The following is a 21,793-nucleotide window of genomic DNA, read 5'->3' as shown; positions in this document are numbered from 1 at the left end:
GGCGACGGGTGGGCGCGCTGTCGGCGGGGGCGGCGGACGACGGAATTGCGTCGTTGCAGGGCCCTGGCGTGGTCGCTGAGGAGGGCCTTGACGGCGTACCACGGCGGCATATGTCATCCCTTCGGGTTGGGGTTGCGGTAGTTGAGGTTGCACCTCCGGAACTCCAAGCGACCGCTGAACCTCATCTTTGATGATGTCAGCGATCGAGGCCACTTGGGGCTGCGACGACGGGAAGATCTTCTGAAGCTCCTCTCGTACGACTGCCCTGATAGCCTCGCGCAGGTCTTCGGAGGCCAGTGATTGAACTCCAGCATAGTTTGTAGCGTTGGTGCGGCGGTCAAATTGCCGGTTTCGCATCTCGAGTGTCTTCTCGATGCTAGTGGCCTCGCGAAGAAACTCGTCGACAGTCTTCGGTGGGTTTCGTACCATACCGGCGAAAAGTTCCTCCTTAACACCACGCATTATTAGCCGGACTTTCTTTTCCTCGGACATTTCCGGGTCGGCGTGGCGGAATAGGCGGCGCATTTCTTCTGTAAAAATCGTGGTGGTCTCGTTGGGCAGCTGCACTCGGGTTTCCAGTAGTGCTTGGGCTCGTTCTCGTCGTACGACGCTTGTGAATGTATGCAGGAAGCCGCTTCGGAAAAGGTCCCAGGTCGTTAACGTGGCTTCTCTGTTCTCGAACCACGTCCTGGCAGCGTCTTCCAATGCGAAGAAGACATGTCGCAGTTTGTCGTCGCTGTTCCAGCTGTTAAATGCAGCGACCCTCTCGTACGTCTCGAGCCAGGTTTCCGGGTCCTCGAATGTTGAACCGCGGAACGTGGGGGGCTCCCTGGGCTGCTGCAGCACGACGGGGGATGCTGGGGCCGCCATTGGGGAGGACATGGTGGCAATCTTCCTGCTCGTGTCAGGTAGGAGTCCGTGCTCTGGGGGCAGTCCTTGCAGCCGGCGGCTAGCTCGCTGGTTTTGGGCGACGTTGGTTTTGTCCTCGGGCTTCGGGCTTGGATCGCGGCTTTGCGGGGGCGTTCGGTACATGAACGCACAAGCACCTCCACCAAATGTCACGTGGTCGTGACGGTGAATAACACAGTAGCAGTACTGTGAACGACAAAACTAACTTTTATTGGGCGAACCTGTGCCCACAAAACAGGCTACACTTATAGCACAACGATAGCGGCGAACACGCTCGGCGATCGTCGAAAATCTGATCAGCGGGTCAAGCGCGTAGGCTTTTATACAGCAGTGATCGAATGTTCCAGACTAATCGTTGGGACCCGCATGCCTTCTACAATGTTCTACACCATTCGCGTCAAGCGATGAAATCAGATAACACAAGGTTCGGCGACAACAGACAGCGGATAGAAGCATCGTTAACTTTCCAGAAAGTTCGGATACATGCAAGCGCGTCCCGCGCTCTGCGATAACATTTGTTAGGCGGCTAAACGTGGTCGCCCGATAAAGATAAGAACACGTGTCAATATATATATATATATATATATATATATATATATATATATATATATATATATATATATATATATATATATTCTCTGATGGGCATAGATGGGCATCTGGCTGCCCGTTGTAGAAAAAGAAGGGAGGCGAAGGCAGCATGCTTACCTCTCTTAAACTGTTGTTGTCTATCGCCACAGGAATAAGATAACGAGGGGAAATGTCGGAGCAGCTGAGATAGCCAGAGCAGGTGACGATTGCGTTAGCACGCCGTCTATTCTTTTATCAAAGAAAGAGCTTGAATTTTTGAGCATCGTAGTCACATGACTGCTTTTGCTACTTCCCTTCAGTGTGTCTGTTGCAGTGGCGTCCCAGTGAGTATATATATGCTCACCAGCTGCAATAAATCAATTGTTGAAAGTTAGCGCTCGTCCCGCGTTCCTGCTTGTCCCTGTGTCATTCTTGCGCTATGTACCCCAGTTTCTATGCAGCATAACTGAACTAAAACGCACACTCGATCTTCCCAGTCTTTAATCACGTCGTATCATATCGTGACTCTGCATGCTCCACTATTTCTACTATCACCCAATAGCCAGACACCCTCGACTACAACCACCGCCCCGCTTAACCACAGCTGTCCAATCGCGCACATTCAGTGCCGCATGTCTTCGATGAAGAATTCTTTTTTTCGAAATGCAATAGCGCTGTGGAACACTCCTCCCGACTGTATTGTCTCTTCCGCGGACCACACGATTTTCCTAGAGAAACTAACAATACACCGCACCTACAATGTTTTGATGGAAATACATTTGCTACTTGAGCCCGTTTAAGTTTTAAATTGATAGGGATTCCTTCTCATGCATAGTATGTATTTAGTAGTATTTATGTAGTATGTACTTTGTTGTATTTATAGTTTTTTACAGTGATTTTGATGATAGTGCCACCTGCTCAGTTCCCTCCTGCGCGTTGTTTCCTTTTCTATTCTTCGTTTTCTTTCTTCCTCCTGCCCTTCCTTTGCATGATGAAGAGTTCCCCACACTTTGTTTGCCCCCGGTTTTGTAATGCTTCCAGGCCTTTAAGGCTTCAATAAATGAAATGAAATCAAATGAAATAATAAGCCGTAACTACCAGCTGAACAATTTTGTTGACTGAACAAAAAAAAAACTGAGAAGCTATGCAAATACAAATATTCCTTTACTCCTTTAAGTTTACCTTGATTGGGCTACTTACTGAACAATCCTATTCAGAAAAACCTCGACCGTGGACAGCAGCGGTACTTTCGCTACAAAAAGATGCAGGACGCTTAAGCTTCGCCTTCAAAAGTGTAACGCGATAGCATTCAGTGATCCTGAACTGCTTCTCACGCTTCCCGACAATTGGAGCGTATATAACCTAGTGTTTACCGGGAAGCGCTGGCGGCGACCGCTGTGCATGAACACGCGCTTTCTAGTAGAAACGCGGCCTCTTCTGTGGGCCGCGATGCGGCAGAGGCGAGCGCCATATAGAGGCATTGCAATAAACGGGGTGTGCCTACCCGTGGCCTCATACATACTTAGACGTCGGCGCGTGTAAATGGCGGACGCCATGGCCGATGTATGTATGGTAGAAACACTTGAAAAGGGGTTTCTTCGAGTTTTAGCGCAACAGAATTGTGTTATCTCGTATGGTCAAATTACAATCGGGCGCCATCACGTCTGTAGGTTGTGTGCAAGTCGTACTTTACATTTGTTTGACTTATTTTAGCTTGAGAAATTCAATTAGTTCAGTACCTTCGTTGCGCCACAAGGAACGCCTCGGCATGAGCGGTTTGAAAATCTTTTTGTCGGAATGACGTCCGATACCGAATTTTCTGCGGCACGGCGCCCTTAACGGTATCGCGTTAAAACAAGCAGGCATCGTTATCTTCTTAGCGCACGCGGTGGTCTTGCCACTGCGAATTTTTTCCGTTTTGTTTAAGCAAGTCCTTTTATATTATCTTCATGGAGGTGCATCTAATGAACACAGACTGATTTTGTCTGAGCAGGTACCAAACACCAGTCTTAGACCATTTGCATTGGACCTGGCAGCTAAACGTTATTTTTGACATAATCTCACTTACTTTTTCGAGAAAAGTTCTTATATTTTATTGGTATGTGCTAGTGAAATATGAAAAAAAAATATTATGCAACGAAAATTAACGGCCCATTATTGAGAGGAACGAACTTCAAGTTGGCTCAACGCAAAATTTAAGTAGTTTCACCTCCAATTTTCAAGTTTGCCGGACTCATAGTTGGGAGCGAGTCAACCTGAAGCTTCATCTTAAATTTAGGGGTGTGTCAACATGAAGTTTGGGAGTGGGCGCTGATACAAGTGAAATTTGGTGGTGGGCGAACATCAATTTCAGTGTGGGCCCACTTGAAATTTGGGGTTGGCACAACTGAAATGTGAGGTTTCACCAACTTGTCCCTTTGAAGGTGAAGCTAACTAAATTCAGCGGTCGGCTACCCTGTAGTTTGGGTGTAGGCCAACTTAAGATTTTGGAGTAGACTAGTGTCCAATTGAATGCTTTTGAGCGTCCTTCGAGTTATGAACACCTCGCTGGTAAGCAAGCGCGTTTTGACGCTTGCCGCGTTTTCATTGGGCCTTACCAAAGCGCAGTAAGTACGCAGGCGAGAATTTGCGTGGACAGGGAACGCTCGCATAAAACAGGGGTGCGATAGCTACAGCGAGAGTGACTATCTGTGACTATCAGCGAGAGTGACTATCTATCAGTGGACGCCATTGTGGCAACTACGACAAGAAGAAGGATTGGACAACGTGCGCTTCATGAACAAGTCCAAGGAGACAACGAAAGCCCTCTGACGGGCTCCTCTGGCCATGTGCGCGCCGTCATGCGAATTCTGGACATCTATTCCAGCCGGCGGGACGCCACCAGCAACCGCCATCTACGCCAACGCGACATTGTGTTGATCCGAGAGCTAGCACGCGAGTGGCTATGAGTGAATGAATCCAGCCACACACCGCATTGGCATAGACGAAATGCGTATGCCAACGCACACGCGGCGCCATCTAGTGGCATCACCATAATGCCCACGCGTGGTGCTACGTCAGAACTTTTAAGCATTATTTCGTCGTTGAAAAGCGACGCACAGGCACCGGGAAATACACAGTTACTCATCATCTGCCTGGCTACGCCCACTGCAGGGCAAAGGCCTATCCAATAATTATCCAACTACCCCGGTCATGTGCTAATTGTGGCCATGTTGTCCCTGCGAACTTCTTCTCATCCACCCACCTAACTTTCTGCCGCCCCCTGCTACGCTTCCCTTCCCTTAAAATCCAATCCGTAACCCATAACGACCATCGGTTATCTTCGCTCCTCATTACAAGTCCTGCCCATGCCCATTTCTTTTTCTTGATTTCAACTAAGATGTCATTAGCTCGCGTTTGTTCCCTCACCCAATCTGCTCTTTTCTTATCCCTTAACGTTACACCCATCATTCTTCTTTCCATAGCTCATTGCGTCAACCTCAATTTAAGTAGAACCCTTTTCGTAAGCCTCCAGGTTTCTGCCCCGCACGTAAGTACTGGTAAGACACAACTGTCATACACTTTTATCTTGAGATATAATGGCAACATGCTGTTCATGATCTGAGAATGCCTGCCAAACGCAGCCCAGCCCATTCTTATTTTTCTGATTATTTCAGTCTCATGATCCGGATCCGCAGTCACTACCTGTCCTAAGCAGATGTATTCCCTTACCACTTCCAGTGCCTCGCTACCTATCATAAACTGCTGTTCCCTTCCGAGACTGTTAAACATTACTTCAGTTTTCTTCAGATTAATTTTTAGACCCACCCTTCTGCTTTGTGCCTCCAGGTCAGTCAGCGTGCATTGCAATTGGTCCCCTGAGTTACTAAGCAAGGCAATATCATCAGTGAATCGCAAGTTACTAAGGTATTCTCCATTAATTCTAATCCCCAATTCTTCCCAATCCAGGTCTTTGAATACCTCCTCTAAACACGCTGTGAATGGCATTGGAGAGATCGTATCTCCCACCTGACGCCTTTCTTTATTGGGATTTTGTTTCTTTCTTTATGTAGGACTATGGTGGCTGTTGAGCCACTACAGATATCGTTCAGTACTTTTACATACGGCTGGTCTACACCCTCATTCCATAATGCCTCCATGACTGCTGAGGTTTGGACTGAATCAAACGCTTTCTCGTTATCAATGAAACCTGTATATAAGGGTTGGTTATATTCTGCACATTTCTATGTCACCTGATTGATAATGTGAATATGGTCTATTGTTTAGTAGCCTTTACGAACTCCTGCCTGGTTCTTTGGTTGACAGATGCCTAAGGGGTTCCTGATTCTATTTGCGGTTACCTTAGTAAATACTTTGTAGACCACGGACAGTAAGCTGATGGGTCTGTAATTTTTGAAGTCTTCGGCGCCCCCCTTCTAATGGATTAAGATTATGTTGGCGTTTTTCCAAGATTTCGGTACGCTCAAGGTCATGAGACATTGCGTGTACAGGGTGGCCAGTTTTTCTAGAACAATCTGGTCACCATCCTTCTACAAATCTGCCGTTATCTGATCGTCCCCAGCTGCCTTCCCTCTTTTCATAGCTCCCAAGGCTTTCTTTACTTCTTCCGGCGTTACTTGTGGGATGTGAAATTCCTCTAGACTATTCTCTCTTCCATTATCGTCGTCGGTGTCATTGGTATGCAGAAGGGTTGAAATCTGGGCCAGTTGGTATATACTTGAACGAAAAAACCAGTCAAAAACACAAAGGAGAAGAGGAGAGGTTCACACCACATAGTCCAGTTGATAGTCCAGTCGTTGTGGTGTGAACCTCTCCTCTTGTCCTTTGTGTTTTTGACTGGTTTTTTCGTTCAAGTGTGTCATTGGTACGGTGTAAAGCTCTGTAGAACTACTCAGCCACTTGGGCTATCTCATCCATATTAGTAATGATATTGCCGGCTCTGTCTCTTAACGCGTACCTCTGATTCTTGCCGATTCCTGGTTTCTTCTTCACTGCTTTTAGGCCCCCTCCGTTTCTGAGAGCATGTTCTATTCTATCCATATTATACTTCCTTATGTCAGCTGTCTTGCGCTTGTTGATTACCTTCGAAAGTTCTGCCAGTTCTATTCTAGCTGTAGGGTTAGAGGCTTTCATACATTAGCGTTTCTTGATGATATCTTTTGTCTCCTGCGATAGCTTACTGCATGGTATCCTGTCTAAAGCAGTTACCAACGACTTCTATTGCACACTCATTAATGATGCGCGTAATATTGTCGTTCATTGTTTCAACACTAGGGTCCTCTTCCTGAGTTAAAGCCGAATACTTGTTCTGCAATGGCTATGAGTGGAGCCGATTCAACCCCCGCCAGCTGGAGAACTTCGCAAACGAGAACGATGAAACTCTGTAGAAGTTTAGAAGCCGACGTGATGTCACTATCATCATCAATGATTTCGTCCGTTTCTTGCGGGCGGCAGTGTGTTGTGAACAGAAGAAGAAGCGCGTCATCACCACGGCCGCGGGCTGGAGAAAGGGCGTTCCATTAAAGCGGTCGCACCGACCAACCGTAACCGACAGACACGCAGTCGTTCCGTTCCTTACACATGCCGCCATTGTCGACGTCATTTTTTCTTTGTCATTCGATAGTCCTTAGTTCGTCGGCGTCATACAGTCGTTGTCACGCCATCATTTTCAAGCCTCACTATCGCAAGCGAGGGCCGTAGCACATAGGAGGATACCGGATTACGCCACATACAACCAAAGCAACGGAAATCTCAGACTGGCAACTACAGATGTTAAACATACTTGACTTCCGAAATACGGCGTGCCGCTACTTGTCGGATGCTGATCGTATCACAATGAACAGTCATCGCGAAATGAATTCTGCCATAATTTTTTTTGCGCTGCTCGCCTAATTTCTGTTAATGGTACTTGTTGTTTTGTTTCTTGAAAAGTATTTTTTGACATTTCAAAGTTGCCATTTCAGGTTTTGATGCATATATGTATATGCATGTCTATATATATATATATATATATATTGTCACGTGGTAGTGACGTCACAGAACACGGTACCAATACTGTGAAAGGCAAAAACTAGTTTTTATTGGGCGAACCTGTGCCCACAGAACAGGCTACACTTAAAGCACAAGGAGAGCGGCGAACGCAGTCAGCGATCGTCGTAAATCTGATCAGTGGGTCAAGCGCATCGGCTTTTATAGAGCAGTCATCGAACGTTCCAGACTAATCGTTCGGACCCGCGTGCCTTCCACAAAGTTCAACACCATTCGCGTTACGCGATGAAATCAGATACCACAAGGTTTGGCGACAACAGACAGCCGGGTAGAAGCATCGATAACTTTAAAGAAACGTCGGATACATGCAGGCGCGTCCCTCGCTGTGCGATTAGAGTTGTTAAGCGGCAAAACGTGGTCGCCCGATAAAGATGAGTACACGTGTCAATACCCTCCTCTTAAATAGCATCGACCCGATGCTGCAAACAAACGAAGGTAATAAACAGAAGCATTCGTAGCAAAGAAAAGAACAAAAAAGGCGAAGTTAGTCAGCGTCCGTAAAAGGGCATAAGGCGCACCACGTGGACTACTTCTGATCGTGCGCGGCGCCGCTGTGAATGCGAAATGCCGCCTGACACGACCTCATACTCGAGAGCGCCAATACGTCGGATGACCTTGTAGGGTACGAAATAGCGTCGGAGTAGTTTCTCACTGAAGCCTCGTCGCCGTATCGGGGTCCAGACCCAAACACGGTCGCCAGGTTTGTACTCGACGAAGCATCGTCGGAGGTTGTAGTGTCGGCTGTCGGTCCTCTGCTGGCTCTTGATTCGCAGGCGGGCGAGCTGTCGGGCTTCTTCGGCGCGCTGGAGACAGCTAGCGACGTCAACATTCTCTTCGTCAGTTACGTGCGGCAGCATGGCGCCACGCGTCGTCATCGGGTTCCTGTCGTAAACCAGCTTAAACGGCGTGATGTGTGTTGTTTCTTGCACCGCCGTGTTGTGCGCAAAGGTTACGTACGGCAGCACGGCGTCCCACGTCTGGTGTTCGACGTCGACGTGCATTGCTAGCATGTCGGCGAGGGTCTTGTTCATGCGGTCCGTGAGACCATTCGTCTGCGGATGGTAGGCAGTTGTCTTCCTGTGGCTTGTCTGGCTGTACTGCAGCATGGCTTGGGTGAGCTCTGCTGTAAAAGCGTTCCTCTGTCGGTGATGAGGACTTCTGGGGCACCATGTCGCAGCAGGATGTTCTCGACGAAAAATTTCGCCACTTCGGCTGCGCTGCCTTTTGGTAGATCTTTAGTTTCAGAAAAACGGGTGAGATAGTCCGTCGCCACGACGATGCACTTATTCCCGGATGTTGATATCGGAAACGGCCCCAACAAATCCATCCCAATCTGCTGGAATGGGCGGCGAGGAGGCTCGATCGACTGTAGCAATCCTGCTGGCCTTGTCGGTGGTGTCTTGCGTCGTTGACAGTCTCGGCATGTCTTGACGTAACGGGCGACGTCAGCGGTCAGACGCGGCCAGTAATACCTTTCGTGTATTCTCGACAGCGTCCGGGAGAATCCGAGGTGCCCAGCTGTTGGATCGTCATGTAGGGCGTGCAGTATTTCTGGACGCAGCGCTGACGGTACAACAAGAAGGTAGCTGGCGCGGACTGGTGAGAAGTTGTTCTTCACGAGCAGGCTGTTTTGTCGCGGGAACGAAGACAACGCGCGCTTAAATGCCCTAGGTTCAACCCCGGTGTTCCCTTCCAAATACTCGACGAGGCCTTTTAGCTCCGGGTCGGGTCGTTGCTGTTTAGTGAAGTCTTCGGCGCTTATTATCCCAAGGAAGGCGTCATCGTCCTCGTCGTCTTGCGGCGGGGGATCGATGGGGGCGCGCGATAAGCAGTCGGCATCGGATTGTTTTCTACCGGACTTGTATACTACCGAGACGTCATATTCTTGTAGTCTGAGGCTCCACCACGCCAGCCGTCCTGAAGGGTCCTTCAAGTTAGCTAGCCAACACAATGCGTGATGGTCACTGTTGACTTTGAATGGCCTGCCATAGGGTGGAATTTAGCTGTAGCCCAAATGATGGCGAGGCATTCCTTTTCAGTCGTAGAATAGTTCCTTTCCGCTTTTGACAGCGACCGGCTAGCATACGATATCACCCTTTCAAGTCCTGCTTTCCTCAGGACTAGGACGGTACCGAGGCCTAGGCTATTGGCGTCAGTGTGGATTTCGGTATCGGCGTCCTCGTCGAAGTGTGCAAGTACCGGCGGCGACTGCATGCGTCGTTTGAGTTCTTGAAATACTTTTGCATGCGGCGTTTCCCACTTGAACGCGACAACACATTTGATTAGATCTGTTAGCGGCTCCGCGATGCGTGAAAAGTCCTTGTCAATGCGCCTATAGTAGGCACACATGCCAAGGAATCTGCGCACTGCCTTCTTGTCGGTTGGCTGCGGGAACTTTGCGATGGCAGCTGTCTTCTGTGGGTCGAAGCCTACTCCTGATTTGCTGATCACGTGGCATAGGAACAAAATGCTCACCGTAAGCGTAATGGCACTTTTCCGGCTTCAGAGTGAGCCCTGATGACTTGATGGCTTCTAACAATGTCGCAAGCCGTCTAAGGTGATCGTCGAAATTTCCGGCGAAGACAATGACGTCATCCAAGTAAACAAGGCAGGTCTGCCACTTCAGTCCGGCTAACACCGTGTCCATGACGCGCTGAAACGTTGCAGGCGCCGAGCACAGTCCGAATGGCATGACCTTGAACTCGTAGAGGCCGTCTGGCGTGATGAAGGCAGTCTTTTCGCGATCTCTCGTTGACTTCTATTTGCCAGTAGCCAGACTTGAGGTCCGTCGACGAGAAGTATTTAGCGTTGCACAGCCGATCCAATGCGTCGTCTATACGTGGAAGGGGGTACACATCCTTCTTCGTGATCTTGTTCAGTCGACGATAATCGACGCAGAAGCGTAGGGTTCCGTCCTTTTAGAGCGCAGCTCTTTGGCGTCCGTTCCTGGGTTTGGCGTCGTCGTCGGCGTTGTCGTCGGCCTCGTAACCAGCTCCGCCCCCCTTTCATCCCCCCAGCGCTAGCAGCGACCGACTGATACCGCTGGACGCCGCTGACGCCGCTAGAGAGTCAAGATAACGTGACTGCATAGAACACCGTCGCCGCCATGCAGAAAGAGGAGGAAAGGGTCCCCCCCCCTGTTCTTGTGTGGCGGATAGGGTGCTCTTCAGTTGCCGACGCGCCGGTTATTTCACGTAGGCCCCGGCACGTCGACGAATACGTGACCACCTTCTCACGGCTAGACCTGGTTCTTAGCGCTGCGGAAGCGAGGGTATCATATTGTTTGTGTCGGCATTGGCGGCGTTGTCCCTGAAACCAACTCCGCAGCTGGGGTTGACTCACTATCGGCGTCAGCGGCATCAGTCAGTCGCTGCTATCTCTTCCCTCCTCCCTTTATCGTGTTGTCCGCTTGCTGCGCGCGCTTCTGCCCCCATCGTTTGCCGCTGGGTGTACACGCCGCCCCCCTCCCCCCTCTTCCTGCGAGTCTCCGGTTGTCAAAGCGCCGGCTCGAACTTAATTCCTTTCTTCGCTCCTCCTCCAATGCAACCCCTGTGCGGTGGCAATCAGAGGGCCAGATCGGTGGCGGCGGATCTGTATATGTGCACCGCCCGAGCCGAAATTGCCGCTACCGTTCGCCCTGTGCGGTGGCAATCAGAGAGCCAGATCGGTGGCGGCGGATCTGTATATGTGCACCGCCCGACCTGAAATTGCCGCTGCCGTTCGCCACTGCGAAATTATCTGCCAGTTCTTTCTGAGCCATGAGCGAGACGACCGATGGTGTACCAAGTCGAACATATATCAGTCTATTTCTCCGACCACAAAGCTTCCTTCATGACTGTCAAGAACTGTTAGTGGAGTCTTTGTTAAAGGAATACGTGTGAAAATAAAAAAAAATTATGTGATAGCGCATACATGTGTTGCTCGATTTCTTTGCCTCAATCTATCGAAAAGGTGAAACAGCTTATTTGCTGCGCTCAAATTTCGCATTGGGAAGTAACGTAATCGTCGGTAATTTTTTCTTTACCAGGACTACAGGAGAGGCCCACGGGCTTTTCGATGGCTGGATGATGTCGTCGCACAGCAATTCGTCGACTTGTTGCCTAATAGCTTCACGTTCTCGCATCGAAACTCGGCAAGGACTCTGGCGGAGTGGTCGAGCGCTCTCTTCGGTTATTATGCGATGCTTTGCAACTGGCGTTTATCGAATGCTCGATGACCTCGAAAAGCAGTCTTTGTATCGTCGGAGAACACTTCTGATCTGTTGCTGCTTACTCATAGGAAGACTTGGATTCACGTCGAAGTCTGGTTCGGGGACAATTCTCATCGGGGTAGATGCGGCTGAATCCGAGAGGACAAAGGCATTGCTGGTTTCCACAATTTCCTCGATGTATGCGATTGTCGTGCCCTTGTTGATGTGCTTGAACTCTTGGCTGAAGTTGGTTAGCATAACTTCCACTTGCCCTCCGTGGAGTCGAGCGATCCCTCTTGCGACGAAAATTTCACGGTTGAGCAGTAGATGTTGGTCTCCCTCGATGACGCCTTCTACGTCAGCGGGTGTTTCAGTGCCGACGCAAATAATAATGCTGGAGCGCGGCGGGATGCTCACTTGATCCTCAAGCACACTCAAGGCGTGGTGACTACAACAGGTCTCCGGCGGTATCGCTTGATCTTGTGACAGCGTTATCGATTTCGACTTCAGGTCGATGACTGCGCCATGTTGATTCAGGAAGTCCATGCTGAGAATGACGTCTCGTGAACACTGTTGGAGGACAACGAAGGTGGCAGGGTAAGTCCGGTAATGAACGGTAATTCTTGCCGTGCAGATCCCTGTCGACGTAATGAGGTGTCCTCCAGCGGTCCGAAATTGGGGGCCCTCCCATGCAGTCTTATCCTTCTTCAACTGGGCGGCGATGTGTCCACTCATTAAGGAGTAATCGGCCCCTGCGTCGACTAAGGCAGTGACTGCGTGGCCGTCGAGAAGAACGTCGAGGTCGGTGGTTCTTTGACTGGCGTTGCAGTTGGGTCTTGGCGTCGCATCACAGGTGCGTCGCGTTGAACTGAAGCTGGAACGTCGCGTCATCAAGTCGTCTTTAATCGGTGTAGTCTTGGCTTCCCGATTTCGTCGGGACGGCGGCGTGTCGTAATGTCGTCGAGGTAGTTTCTTCGCTGTCTTCGTCGGCGGCGGAGGATCTTCGTCAGTTCGACGAACAGCAACCGCACCTCCATCGGTTGCTGCTTTTAGTTTTCCGGATATGGGCTCGCTGGCCGGCCCCGGGCTGGGCCAGTGTATGGTCGGCGCTGCAGCGACAGTAGCGGCCTGGTGATGGCGAACGCGACGGTCGTCGAGAGCTCCACTGAGTAGCGGCGAGGTAATCGGCGATATCGCGGGGGCGTTCACCTTGCTGCGGGTGCGGAGCAAGGTGAAAAAGATGAGTCCCATCTCACGGTATGGAAATCGTCGGTAGACATGACCCGCTTCTCCGCAGTCATAGCAGAGCGGGCGGTGGTCAGGAGTGCGCCAAATGTCTGTCTTCCTCGCGTAGGTGCGCTGGGCGACGGGTGGTCGTGCTGGCGGTGGCGGCGGCGGATGACGGAACTGCGGCGTGAAAGGGCCCTGGCATGGTCGCGGAGGTGGACCTTGACGGCGAGCGATGGCGGCGTAGGTCATCGCTTGCGGCTCAGGCCGGGGCGATTCAGGGGCTACTCCAAGTTGTTGTTGGAGCTCCTCACGCACGGCGACGGCATTCGAAGCCACTTGAGGCTGTGATGGTGGGAACAGCTTTTGTAGCTCCTCCCGCACGACCGCTCGGAGAGTCTCGCGCAGGTCGTCGGTGGCCAGTGATTGAACTCCGGCGTAGTTTGTCGAGTTCATGCGGCGGTTGAATTGCCGGTTTCGCATCTCGAGTGTCTTCTCGATGCTGGTGGCCTCGCGAAGAAACTCGTCGACGGTCTTCGGTGGGCTTCGCACTATTCCTGCAAAAAGTTCTTCCTTCACAACACGCGTCAGCAGGCGTACTTTCTTCTCTTCGGGCATTTCAGGGTCGGCGGGGCGGAAGAGACGGCTCATTTCTTTCGTGTAGATCACGGTCGTCTCATTAGGTAGCTGCACCCGGGTTTCTAATAGCGCTTGGACTCGTTCTCGGCATACGACCCTTGCGAATGTCTGCAGGAAGCCGCTTCGGAAAAGTTCCCAGGTCGTTAAGGTGGCTTCTCGGTTCTCGAACCACGTCCTGGCCACATCTTCCAAAGCGAAGAAGACATATCGCAGTTTGTCGTCGCTGTTCCAGTTGTTAAAGGTAGCGACTCTCTCCTACGTCTCAAGCCAGCTTTCCGGGTCCTCGAAAGTTGAACCGCGGAACGTCGGAGGCTCCCTGGGCTGCTGCTGCACGACGGGTGACGCTGGGGCTGCCATTGGGATGGACTTGGTGGCCATCTTCCTGGTCGTCTGAGGCAAAAGTTCGTGCTCCGGGGGTAGTTGTTGAAGACGGCGGCTTGCTCGATGGTCCGGAGCTACGTAGGTGTTGTCTTTGCGTTCCGGGCTTGGATCACGGCTTGTCGGGGGCGTCCGGTACATGAACCAAAAGCACCTCCACCAGATGTCACGTGGTCGTGACGTCAAAGAACACAGTACCAATACTGTGAAAGGCAAAAACTAGCTTTTATTGGGCGAACCTGTGCCCACAGAACAGGCTACACTTAAAGCACAACGAGAGCGGCGAACACAGTCGGCGATCGTCGTAAATCTGATCAGCGGGTCAAGCGCGTCGTCTTTTATAGAGCAGTCTTCGACTGTTCCAGACTAATCGTTCGGACCCGCGTGCCTTCCAGAAAGTTCTACACCATTCGCGTTACGCGATGAAATGAGATAACACAATGTACGGCGACAACAGAGAGCCGGGTAGAAGCAGCGATAACTTTCCAGAAACGTCGGATACATGCAGGCGCGTCCCTCGCTGTGCGATTACAGTTGTTAAGCGGCGAAACGTGGTTGCCTGATAAAGATAAGTACACGTGTCAATATATATATATATATATATATATATATATATATATATATATATATATATATATATATATATGTGGCTGTGAATATCTATCTTAACCTGCGCTCGAGTATGCACTACGAATACCTTGCCATGTTGCTGCCTGTTGTTCACGGGGACGTGCGACTAGTCAAGCTGCCGTTATGCAGCTTTTATCCTGCCATCCCCACCACTTGCCATCCTTATCCTGCCATCCCCACCGTACATATGTGGTAAATAAACATCTGCTTCTTCTCTTCATGAATGGAATACCATCTTACTCATTACCTGCGCATTGCAGTACCTGCTATACTTGAACTTCTTCCTAAGGTAAAGGTACTGGGCAAAATTAAACGAGAAGAAAGGGGGTTAAACGAGGGGCCCACTTTTAATTAGTCAGATCAAAAGAACCCAACAAACACTAATACCAAGGGACACCTACGGGAAATTACTTGTGCCTAATAAATGAGATAAAGAAACGAATAAATATAGGAAATGAAAGTGGATGAAAAACCACTTGCCGCAGGTGGGTAACGATCCCACCTGCGGCAAATTGTTTTTTCATCCACTTTAATTTCCATTACCTTTTCGTTTCTTTATTTCATTTATTAGGCACAAGTAAATTTCCCTACGTTGTCCTTGGTGTCAGTGTTTGTTGGCCTCTTAAGGTGTGGGCAGAATTAGTGACACGTTAGCACGAGAACTGTTGGATGCTTGTCACATTAGCCCGTAACTGGCAGCTCGACAATACTGTTAACCGATCAAAAAAAAGACTGAAAAGCTAGACAAATCCGAATATTCCTCCATTCTTCTAAATCTACCTTTTTTGGCTATTTCCTAAGCAATGCTATTCACACAAATCTCGACCGTGGACAGCAGCACTTTTTTTTTGGCGACAGAAAGGTGGAGGAAGCTTAAAATGTAACACGATAGCATTCAATGATCCCTGACTGCTTCTCACGTTTTCCGGCAACTGGAGCGCACATAACTGTAATGTACACCGCGAAACGCTGGCTGCGAACGCTATGCACGAAGGCGTGCTGTCTGCTTGAAATGCGGCCTCTTGTGTGCGCCGCAATGCGGCAGAGGTGAGCGCCATCTGGAGGTACTGCACGGAACCGGGCGCATCGCTCCGTGGCCTCCGATATACTCACGCATCGGCACGCGCAAATGGCGGACGCCGTGGCCGCTGTATCAATGGTAGAAACGCTGAAAAAGGGGTTTCTTCGAGTTTTCGCGTAAGAAAATTCTTTGTCTTATAGTCAAGTGACAATCCGACGCTGTCATGTCCGTAGATCTGTGTATATCGTATTAATACTTGGACATATTTTAGCTTCAAAAATTCAATTATAGCAGTAGTTTCCTTGCGCCACGAGGAAGACCTGGGTATGGGTGGTTTGAGAATAGTTTCGCCGGCACGACGTCCGACGCCGTATTTTCTGCGACACGGGGTCCTTAACGCTGTCGCGTTAAAACCAGCAGGCATCGTTGTTCTCAGTAGAACTTCATTTGGGCCTAGTTGGTACATAATTCTGAACTTAACTTTACAGCGCAAACACGTAAGACGAACCACAAACGGAAGACACGACACACACAGCGCCAGTGTGTGCCGTGTCTTCCTTTTGTGGTTCGTCTTAGGTGTCTGCGCTGCAACGTTAAGTTCAGAATCATTGTTCTCTTCTTAGCGCAACCGGCGGTGTTGCCACTGTTAATTTTTGCCCTTTGTTTAAGGAAGTCCTTATATATTATCTTCATGGAAGTGCAGCTAGTCAGCATACACTGACCTTGCCTGAGCAGGTACCAAATACCAGTCTTGAACCATTTACCTTTTCCTGGCAGCTCAACATTATTTTTTAGTTACTGTATCTCACTTAGTTTTACAAAAATGTCCACAAGAAAAGTTCACTCAGGCTCACTCACAAATTATATTTTTACTTAGAGATCACACAGACTCAGACTCACAGATATTCTACTCAGCCGGATTTACTCAAACAAAGGTTTGTGGCGACACACTCCTCGCATATTTATGCGCACCCTCCGTCTTCTTATCATCTGGCCCAGCATAATACAGCTGCACACTGGACTGCATGGTCGATAAAACATAGCGCCACCGCCGCGTCACCCGAGGTATGCGTCACCGACGGTGGCTATAAAAAAAGGCTGCCTGACTGAGAAAGCCCGCTTTCTACCTTCCGCTACTGGGACGAACGTAGCGTTGGTATGCCCGTCCGCTGCCATCGTTAGTCGCACAAAGAATCGTTACGTTTTTACGTTGGGATTCGTCCTTCGGCAGACATGACATCCCACAGGTTCACGGGTGAGCGTGGGTTTGAGTGAGTCGGCTTATGAGTGAGTGAGTTTTCCGACCTATGGCTAGACGTGCCGCGTTCCGCGAGCAATGGCGATAAAGTAGTGTCGCTTTACTTGTAAAGACTGCAGATTACCTGAATCCCGGGCACGGCGGCTGCATTTAGATGGGGGCCAAATGCGAAAACACCTGTGTACTTTAATTTCGATGCACGGTAATAAAGTCCAGGAGGGCCAAATTTTCGGAGTCGCCCACTACGGCGTGCCTCATAATATGTCATGGTTTCGGCAAGTAAAACTGCATAATCTTAGTCATCTGCAAAGAATTTGTGTTCGTGGTGTGAGCCTGTGATTTAAAACTTATGAACAAGCACGACATGACTGGTTGTACGCTAACTGTACTTCAGATGCTTCGCATTGCGAGACCTCACTGTAAAATGTACAAATGAGGATGACCCTACCATCTTGATATACTTTTGATGAATTTCGCAGGATATTGTAATAAAATGACGGAAATCTCACACATTTTTTGATAGTGTATCATAACTGTATGCACTACAGAGCTATTGTTACTGTAATACGTTGACCGATTGCTTGCTTTAGCAAGTCCGTCTTTTGTCCAACTGTACATTCTCAGAGAATCAGCAATGCAGACCAAGGACCAAGAGTTACAATGCGGACTTGGTCATATATGTATTCTCGAAGTAATTGTGTAGCATCATCAAGACGAGGACACAATAGAAAATATGGACAGCAGACACATGAAATAACGACATGGGTGTGTGTTCAAGTTATCTTCTGTTTTGTCGTGGTACTTGCATTGGACTATGTGCAAAACGAGAACAAGGTGAAAGCGGGAGCCAACGTCTTGAATTGCCATCTTCCGCCTTCCCTCTGTTTTCCTTGCATTGAACTAGCATTTCGAAAGAAACCGGGAGCATATACGCGACGCCAACTTGTGACTTGACCGCGACATTCACAAGCATCTGTCGGCTGCATTTTACGATGCCGTCTCTCTTAAAAGCGGCTCCCGATAACCCCACAAACTGTATCGAAGGACGCTCCTCCAGAGACGTGCCGTGCTCACATTTGGCCTTGTCTGGTATACTTGTCCCCAAGCGACCCGGCGGAGGCACCCGTCACAATGGCCGGAAAACCTGCAAATAAGCAGTATTAAATATTCCGTGAAGGAAATATGTGTGAAAAGTAGCTGCATATGGAGTCTTCCGGCATAAAATTGGTTCGTAAGCACAAGTAAGAAAAGCCGTCTATTTACTTGTCATTGTAAATATATAGCACGTTACCTGTCACCGAAGGCTGTATAAGTGCTAATGAAAAAAAAAATCGCTTGGTTTATCGAAACATTGGTTTTTATCACCTTCATGAAAACTTGATAAACAATGGCTGACACCTCAAATAATATGTATTAGCACACAGGCAAAGGGCTTTGCCAGCAACAAATTTAATCGCATATTGACAGGGCTGCACACGCCTATAGCCGCCTTCAACTCCGAACAGAGCCTCCTGAAGAACTAAGCTTAGGTCGTATATTTGGTCTACAATACGATTGTTAGTGCAAGGCAACAAGAACACTTGTGTAATTTGGACGAATCAGGCGAATGCTATGCATACCCTACGCAGTAAGTTTTTGCTTAAGCTGGAAAAGTAGTTTGTTTGCTGCAATGAGCGGTGCCATGAAATGTTTTAGGCGTGATGATAATAGACGGGAAGTTAGCGATGTTGATTAGAGAGCGAACGGGGAGAGCTCATATTCTGGTCTCCATTAAGAGGAACAAGTCGTGCTGGGCGGACCATGCCGTAAGGCAGAGAACCGCAGGTCTGTTGCAGTTTCAGAATGGGTGCTAAGGGAAGGGAAGCAACGTCGAGGACGGCTGAGAATAAGGTAGGCGTGATGGAAGTAGAAAATTTGAAGGCACGTGGAACCAGCAGTTAGCACAAAGCAGGAGTAATTGGAGATCGCTTGAGAAGCTTTCGTTCTGCGATGGACATCAAAATAGGCTGATGACGAGATCGGACGACATCCATGCTAGCTTCGTGGCATGTCATTCATGTTATGTCATGCATGCGTGTAATGGACGTCCTGATAGCTCAATTGTGTCGATTGCGGGGAGGATGGGGAGTAGCGGCGTAGCCAAGGGGGCATGCCGGGCACTTGCAAGGCTTATTAACAGTAAGATTTTTGCTAGTTTTGGCACTGGCCCAGCTCCTTTCCCCTCCACGCTCAATTAGGACCCCCCGTCCCGTCCCCAACCACACACGAAAAATTTTCTGGCCACGCCCCTTTGGAGAGGGAGTGTAAAGTTCTTCTCGACCCCTCACCCTAACTTCTCAACAAAAGCGGGAGCGGGGAGGGGAGCTGCCGCCGGGCCAAAAACCATAGGCAGCCCAATTACCTGTTGCATTTTCTTTTGGACGTGAATACTGCTTTAATGTCATTACACAGGAGGACTCATGGCGATTCCAGGGCATGCCACAATAAAAAATCTACATACAGCCTGAGCTTAGTCTTAGCTTGAGCAGATCTTTGGGAGCTGGGCAAGAATCTCATAAAAAGAAAAGCTTTACCCCCTCTTACATGCATTGTCAGGTCTGGATCACCACCGACTGCACTTTTCCGATAAAAAAAATCACACAGAAACTCCCCTGGGAGTTGCCTAAGTATGCGTTAGCATTGTGACACTGGCTTATCGACACGCAGTCCTATGTCATCATCAATGTTATGAAGCTTGATCCGACGAGTGTAACCGACAGCGCTGCGGTGACACGAGCTGCTGTGGTCGGCGGCGCAAAGTGAATGAAACGAGCAAAGTACTGCCAGTGGCAGTGCCAGGTGCGCTGATGACGTTCCATTCATTTGGAGCCGTTATCGCTCATTAGCACTTCACTCATCCGCGTCGAACCATTATCAAGCGTTCTCCGGCGGTGGCTGCTAGTGGCACGGCCGCGCGAACCATATCTTGAAAGCGAACTGCAATGCGGACAGACTGTGCCCACTTCTTCGCCGTTTACTTAGCTTTGAAAACAGACGCGCGTGCAGTTATCTTGAAAGTGATCTGCAAAAAGTGCATAGTGCGGCATGTTCTGAGAGCTTCGTGAGCGCTGTGTTCTCGCCGCTTCGGTCGCGTTGAAGTGAGAATTAGCATGAAGGTGAATGCACTCGCTGCTGTGGGTTCTATTTTGAAAGATATCGTACGGTACGATATTGACGGACGCATGGTTTTTCTTGCTCGGTAAGTACAGAAATGCTTACGTATTAAAAATCGCTGGGCCCACGAATTTCGCGATAACATCCAAGACCAACCTACTCTCCCGCCCGCCGCTGAGCAATGCCATCTTGGTCACCCCCTCTCCACCCCCGGGAAAAGGGACACTACGCCTCTACCTCAGGTAAAGAAACGATGATGAAACGATAACGACGACAAGAACGACGTTTCCTAACGCGTTGTCTCATGGCCTTCGAGATTTGCACGTGAAAGCGGCGCGCGCGAATCTTGCAGGCCATCATTGACCACTTAATGGCGCGAAAATGCAGGAAAATATTGTCAAGCGACACAGCACAAAAAAGGTAAAGAGAGCACTGATCTTACACATATTGTTTGGGGAAAAGAAATAAAAATTAGCTCCAACACACGCCACTACAGCCACCACCGCTGGCATAATGTCGGAAGGAACAGCTGGCAACCTTTAACATATCTGCTTCGACTGCGCAACAGGCCCCGAACACTCTCAAGTTCGTAAAATGGCCACAGAGGGCGAAAACATAGACCGCGCGGTGCTGCTAAAAAACACAGCCATAGTACACCAACGAAAAGGTTCCCCCGTGAGCGCAATATCTCCCGCTAGGGGCACCGTAGTAAGCGCCATTTTAACCTACAAACTTTCCTCAAGAATAAACGAAGCATTTTTATTACATGACAAATAGAACAAAATTATCATTCCTTATTTTATATTGTACTCTTTAGTACCAACTTTGTTGTTTTTTGGTATTTTAAAAGCAAAATAGCGTTCAGCATCATCGACATCCCACATGACCTGAGTGAGTGAGTGAGTGAGTGAGTGAGTGAGTGAGTGAGTGAGTGAGTGAGTGAGTGAGTGAATAAACTTTATTGTAGGTCCAGCGAGGATGCGAACTCGTCGCGCACCCGGCTAATCCCACGTCGGGACCGGCAGGTCTAGCCCACCAGCCCGGTCGCGGGCACGCCGGACGGCCAGGATTTGCTTTTCTAGAGCGGGGCTACGCAAAAGCGAGTCCCACTCCTCCTTGATGAACTTGGGGTATGTCGATCCGCACTCCCAGAGCATGTGAGGTATAGTGGAGGTGTGGCCGCAGGCATTTAAAATTTTTACCGGTATGTTTGCGTGCTCGGTAGGTACGGATTCTTTGCTTCGTACATCGGTTGGCTATTTTGTGCTAACACCAGTTTATTGCGCTTCAATATGTCGCGTTATTTAACTTCAGGTGTAAGCCCGAAAGCTAGGTTTCAGTCGTGAGCCTATTCGAACACGTCTGCATCGAAATGGGAGCCGAATCCTGCTGCCACTGGGAACGGAAATACCGGTGAGTCGTTTAACTTCGCTGCTTCCATCGCTATGTAATATTGTCACGTGGTAGTGACGGTGACGAAAGAAGCAGTACGGTGGAATACAAAACTAGCTTTTATTGGGCGAACCTGTGCCCACAAAACAGGCTACACTTATAGCACAACGAAAGCGGCGGACACGCTCGGCGATCGTCGAAAATCTGATCAGCGGGTCAAGCGCGTCGGCTTTTATAGATCAGTCGTCGAATGTTCCAGATTAACTGATGGGACCCGCGTGTTTTCCACAAAGTTCTACACCATTCGTGTCACGCGATGAAATCTGATAACACAAGGTTCTGCGACAACAGACACGCGGATAGAAGCGTCGATAACTTT

The 21,793-nt window shown here is 49.3% G+C and overlaps 1 protein-coding gene across 1 annotated transcript in view; it reads right to left on the bottom strand.

The window, feature by feature from the left end:
* Positions 1 to 21,793, bottom strand: part of LOC135915556 (adhesion G protein-coupled receptor B2-like) — a 704,549-nt gene that overhangs the window by 258,807 nt on the left and 423,949 nt on the right. The window contains exon 4 of the mRNA XM_070526411.1: positions 17,944 to 18,013. Coding sequence (XP_070382512.1) covers positions 17,944 to 18,013 — 70 coding nt within the window. The remainder of the gene's footprint in view (positions 1 to 17,943; positions 18,014 to 21,793) is intronic.

This window comes from Dermacentor albipictus, chromosome 9, assembly GCF_038994185.2.
Source record: "Dermacentor albipictus isolate Rhodes 1998 colony chromosome 9, USDA_Dalb.pri_finalv2, whole genome shotgun sequence".
NCBI lineage: Eukaryota > Metazoa > Arthropoda > Arachnida > Ixodida > Ixodidae > Dermacentor > Dermacentor albipictus.
This window is presented reverse-complemented; position numbering and strand designations above follow the sequence as displayed.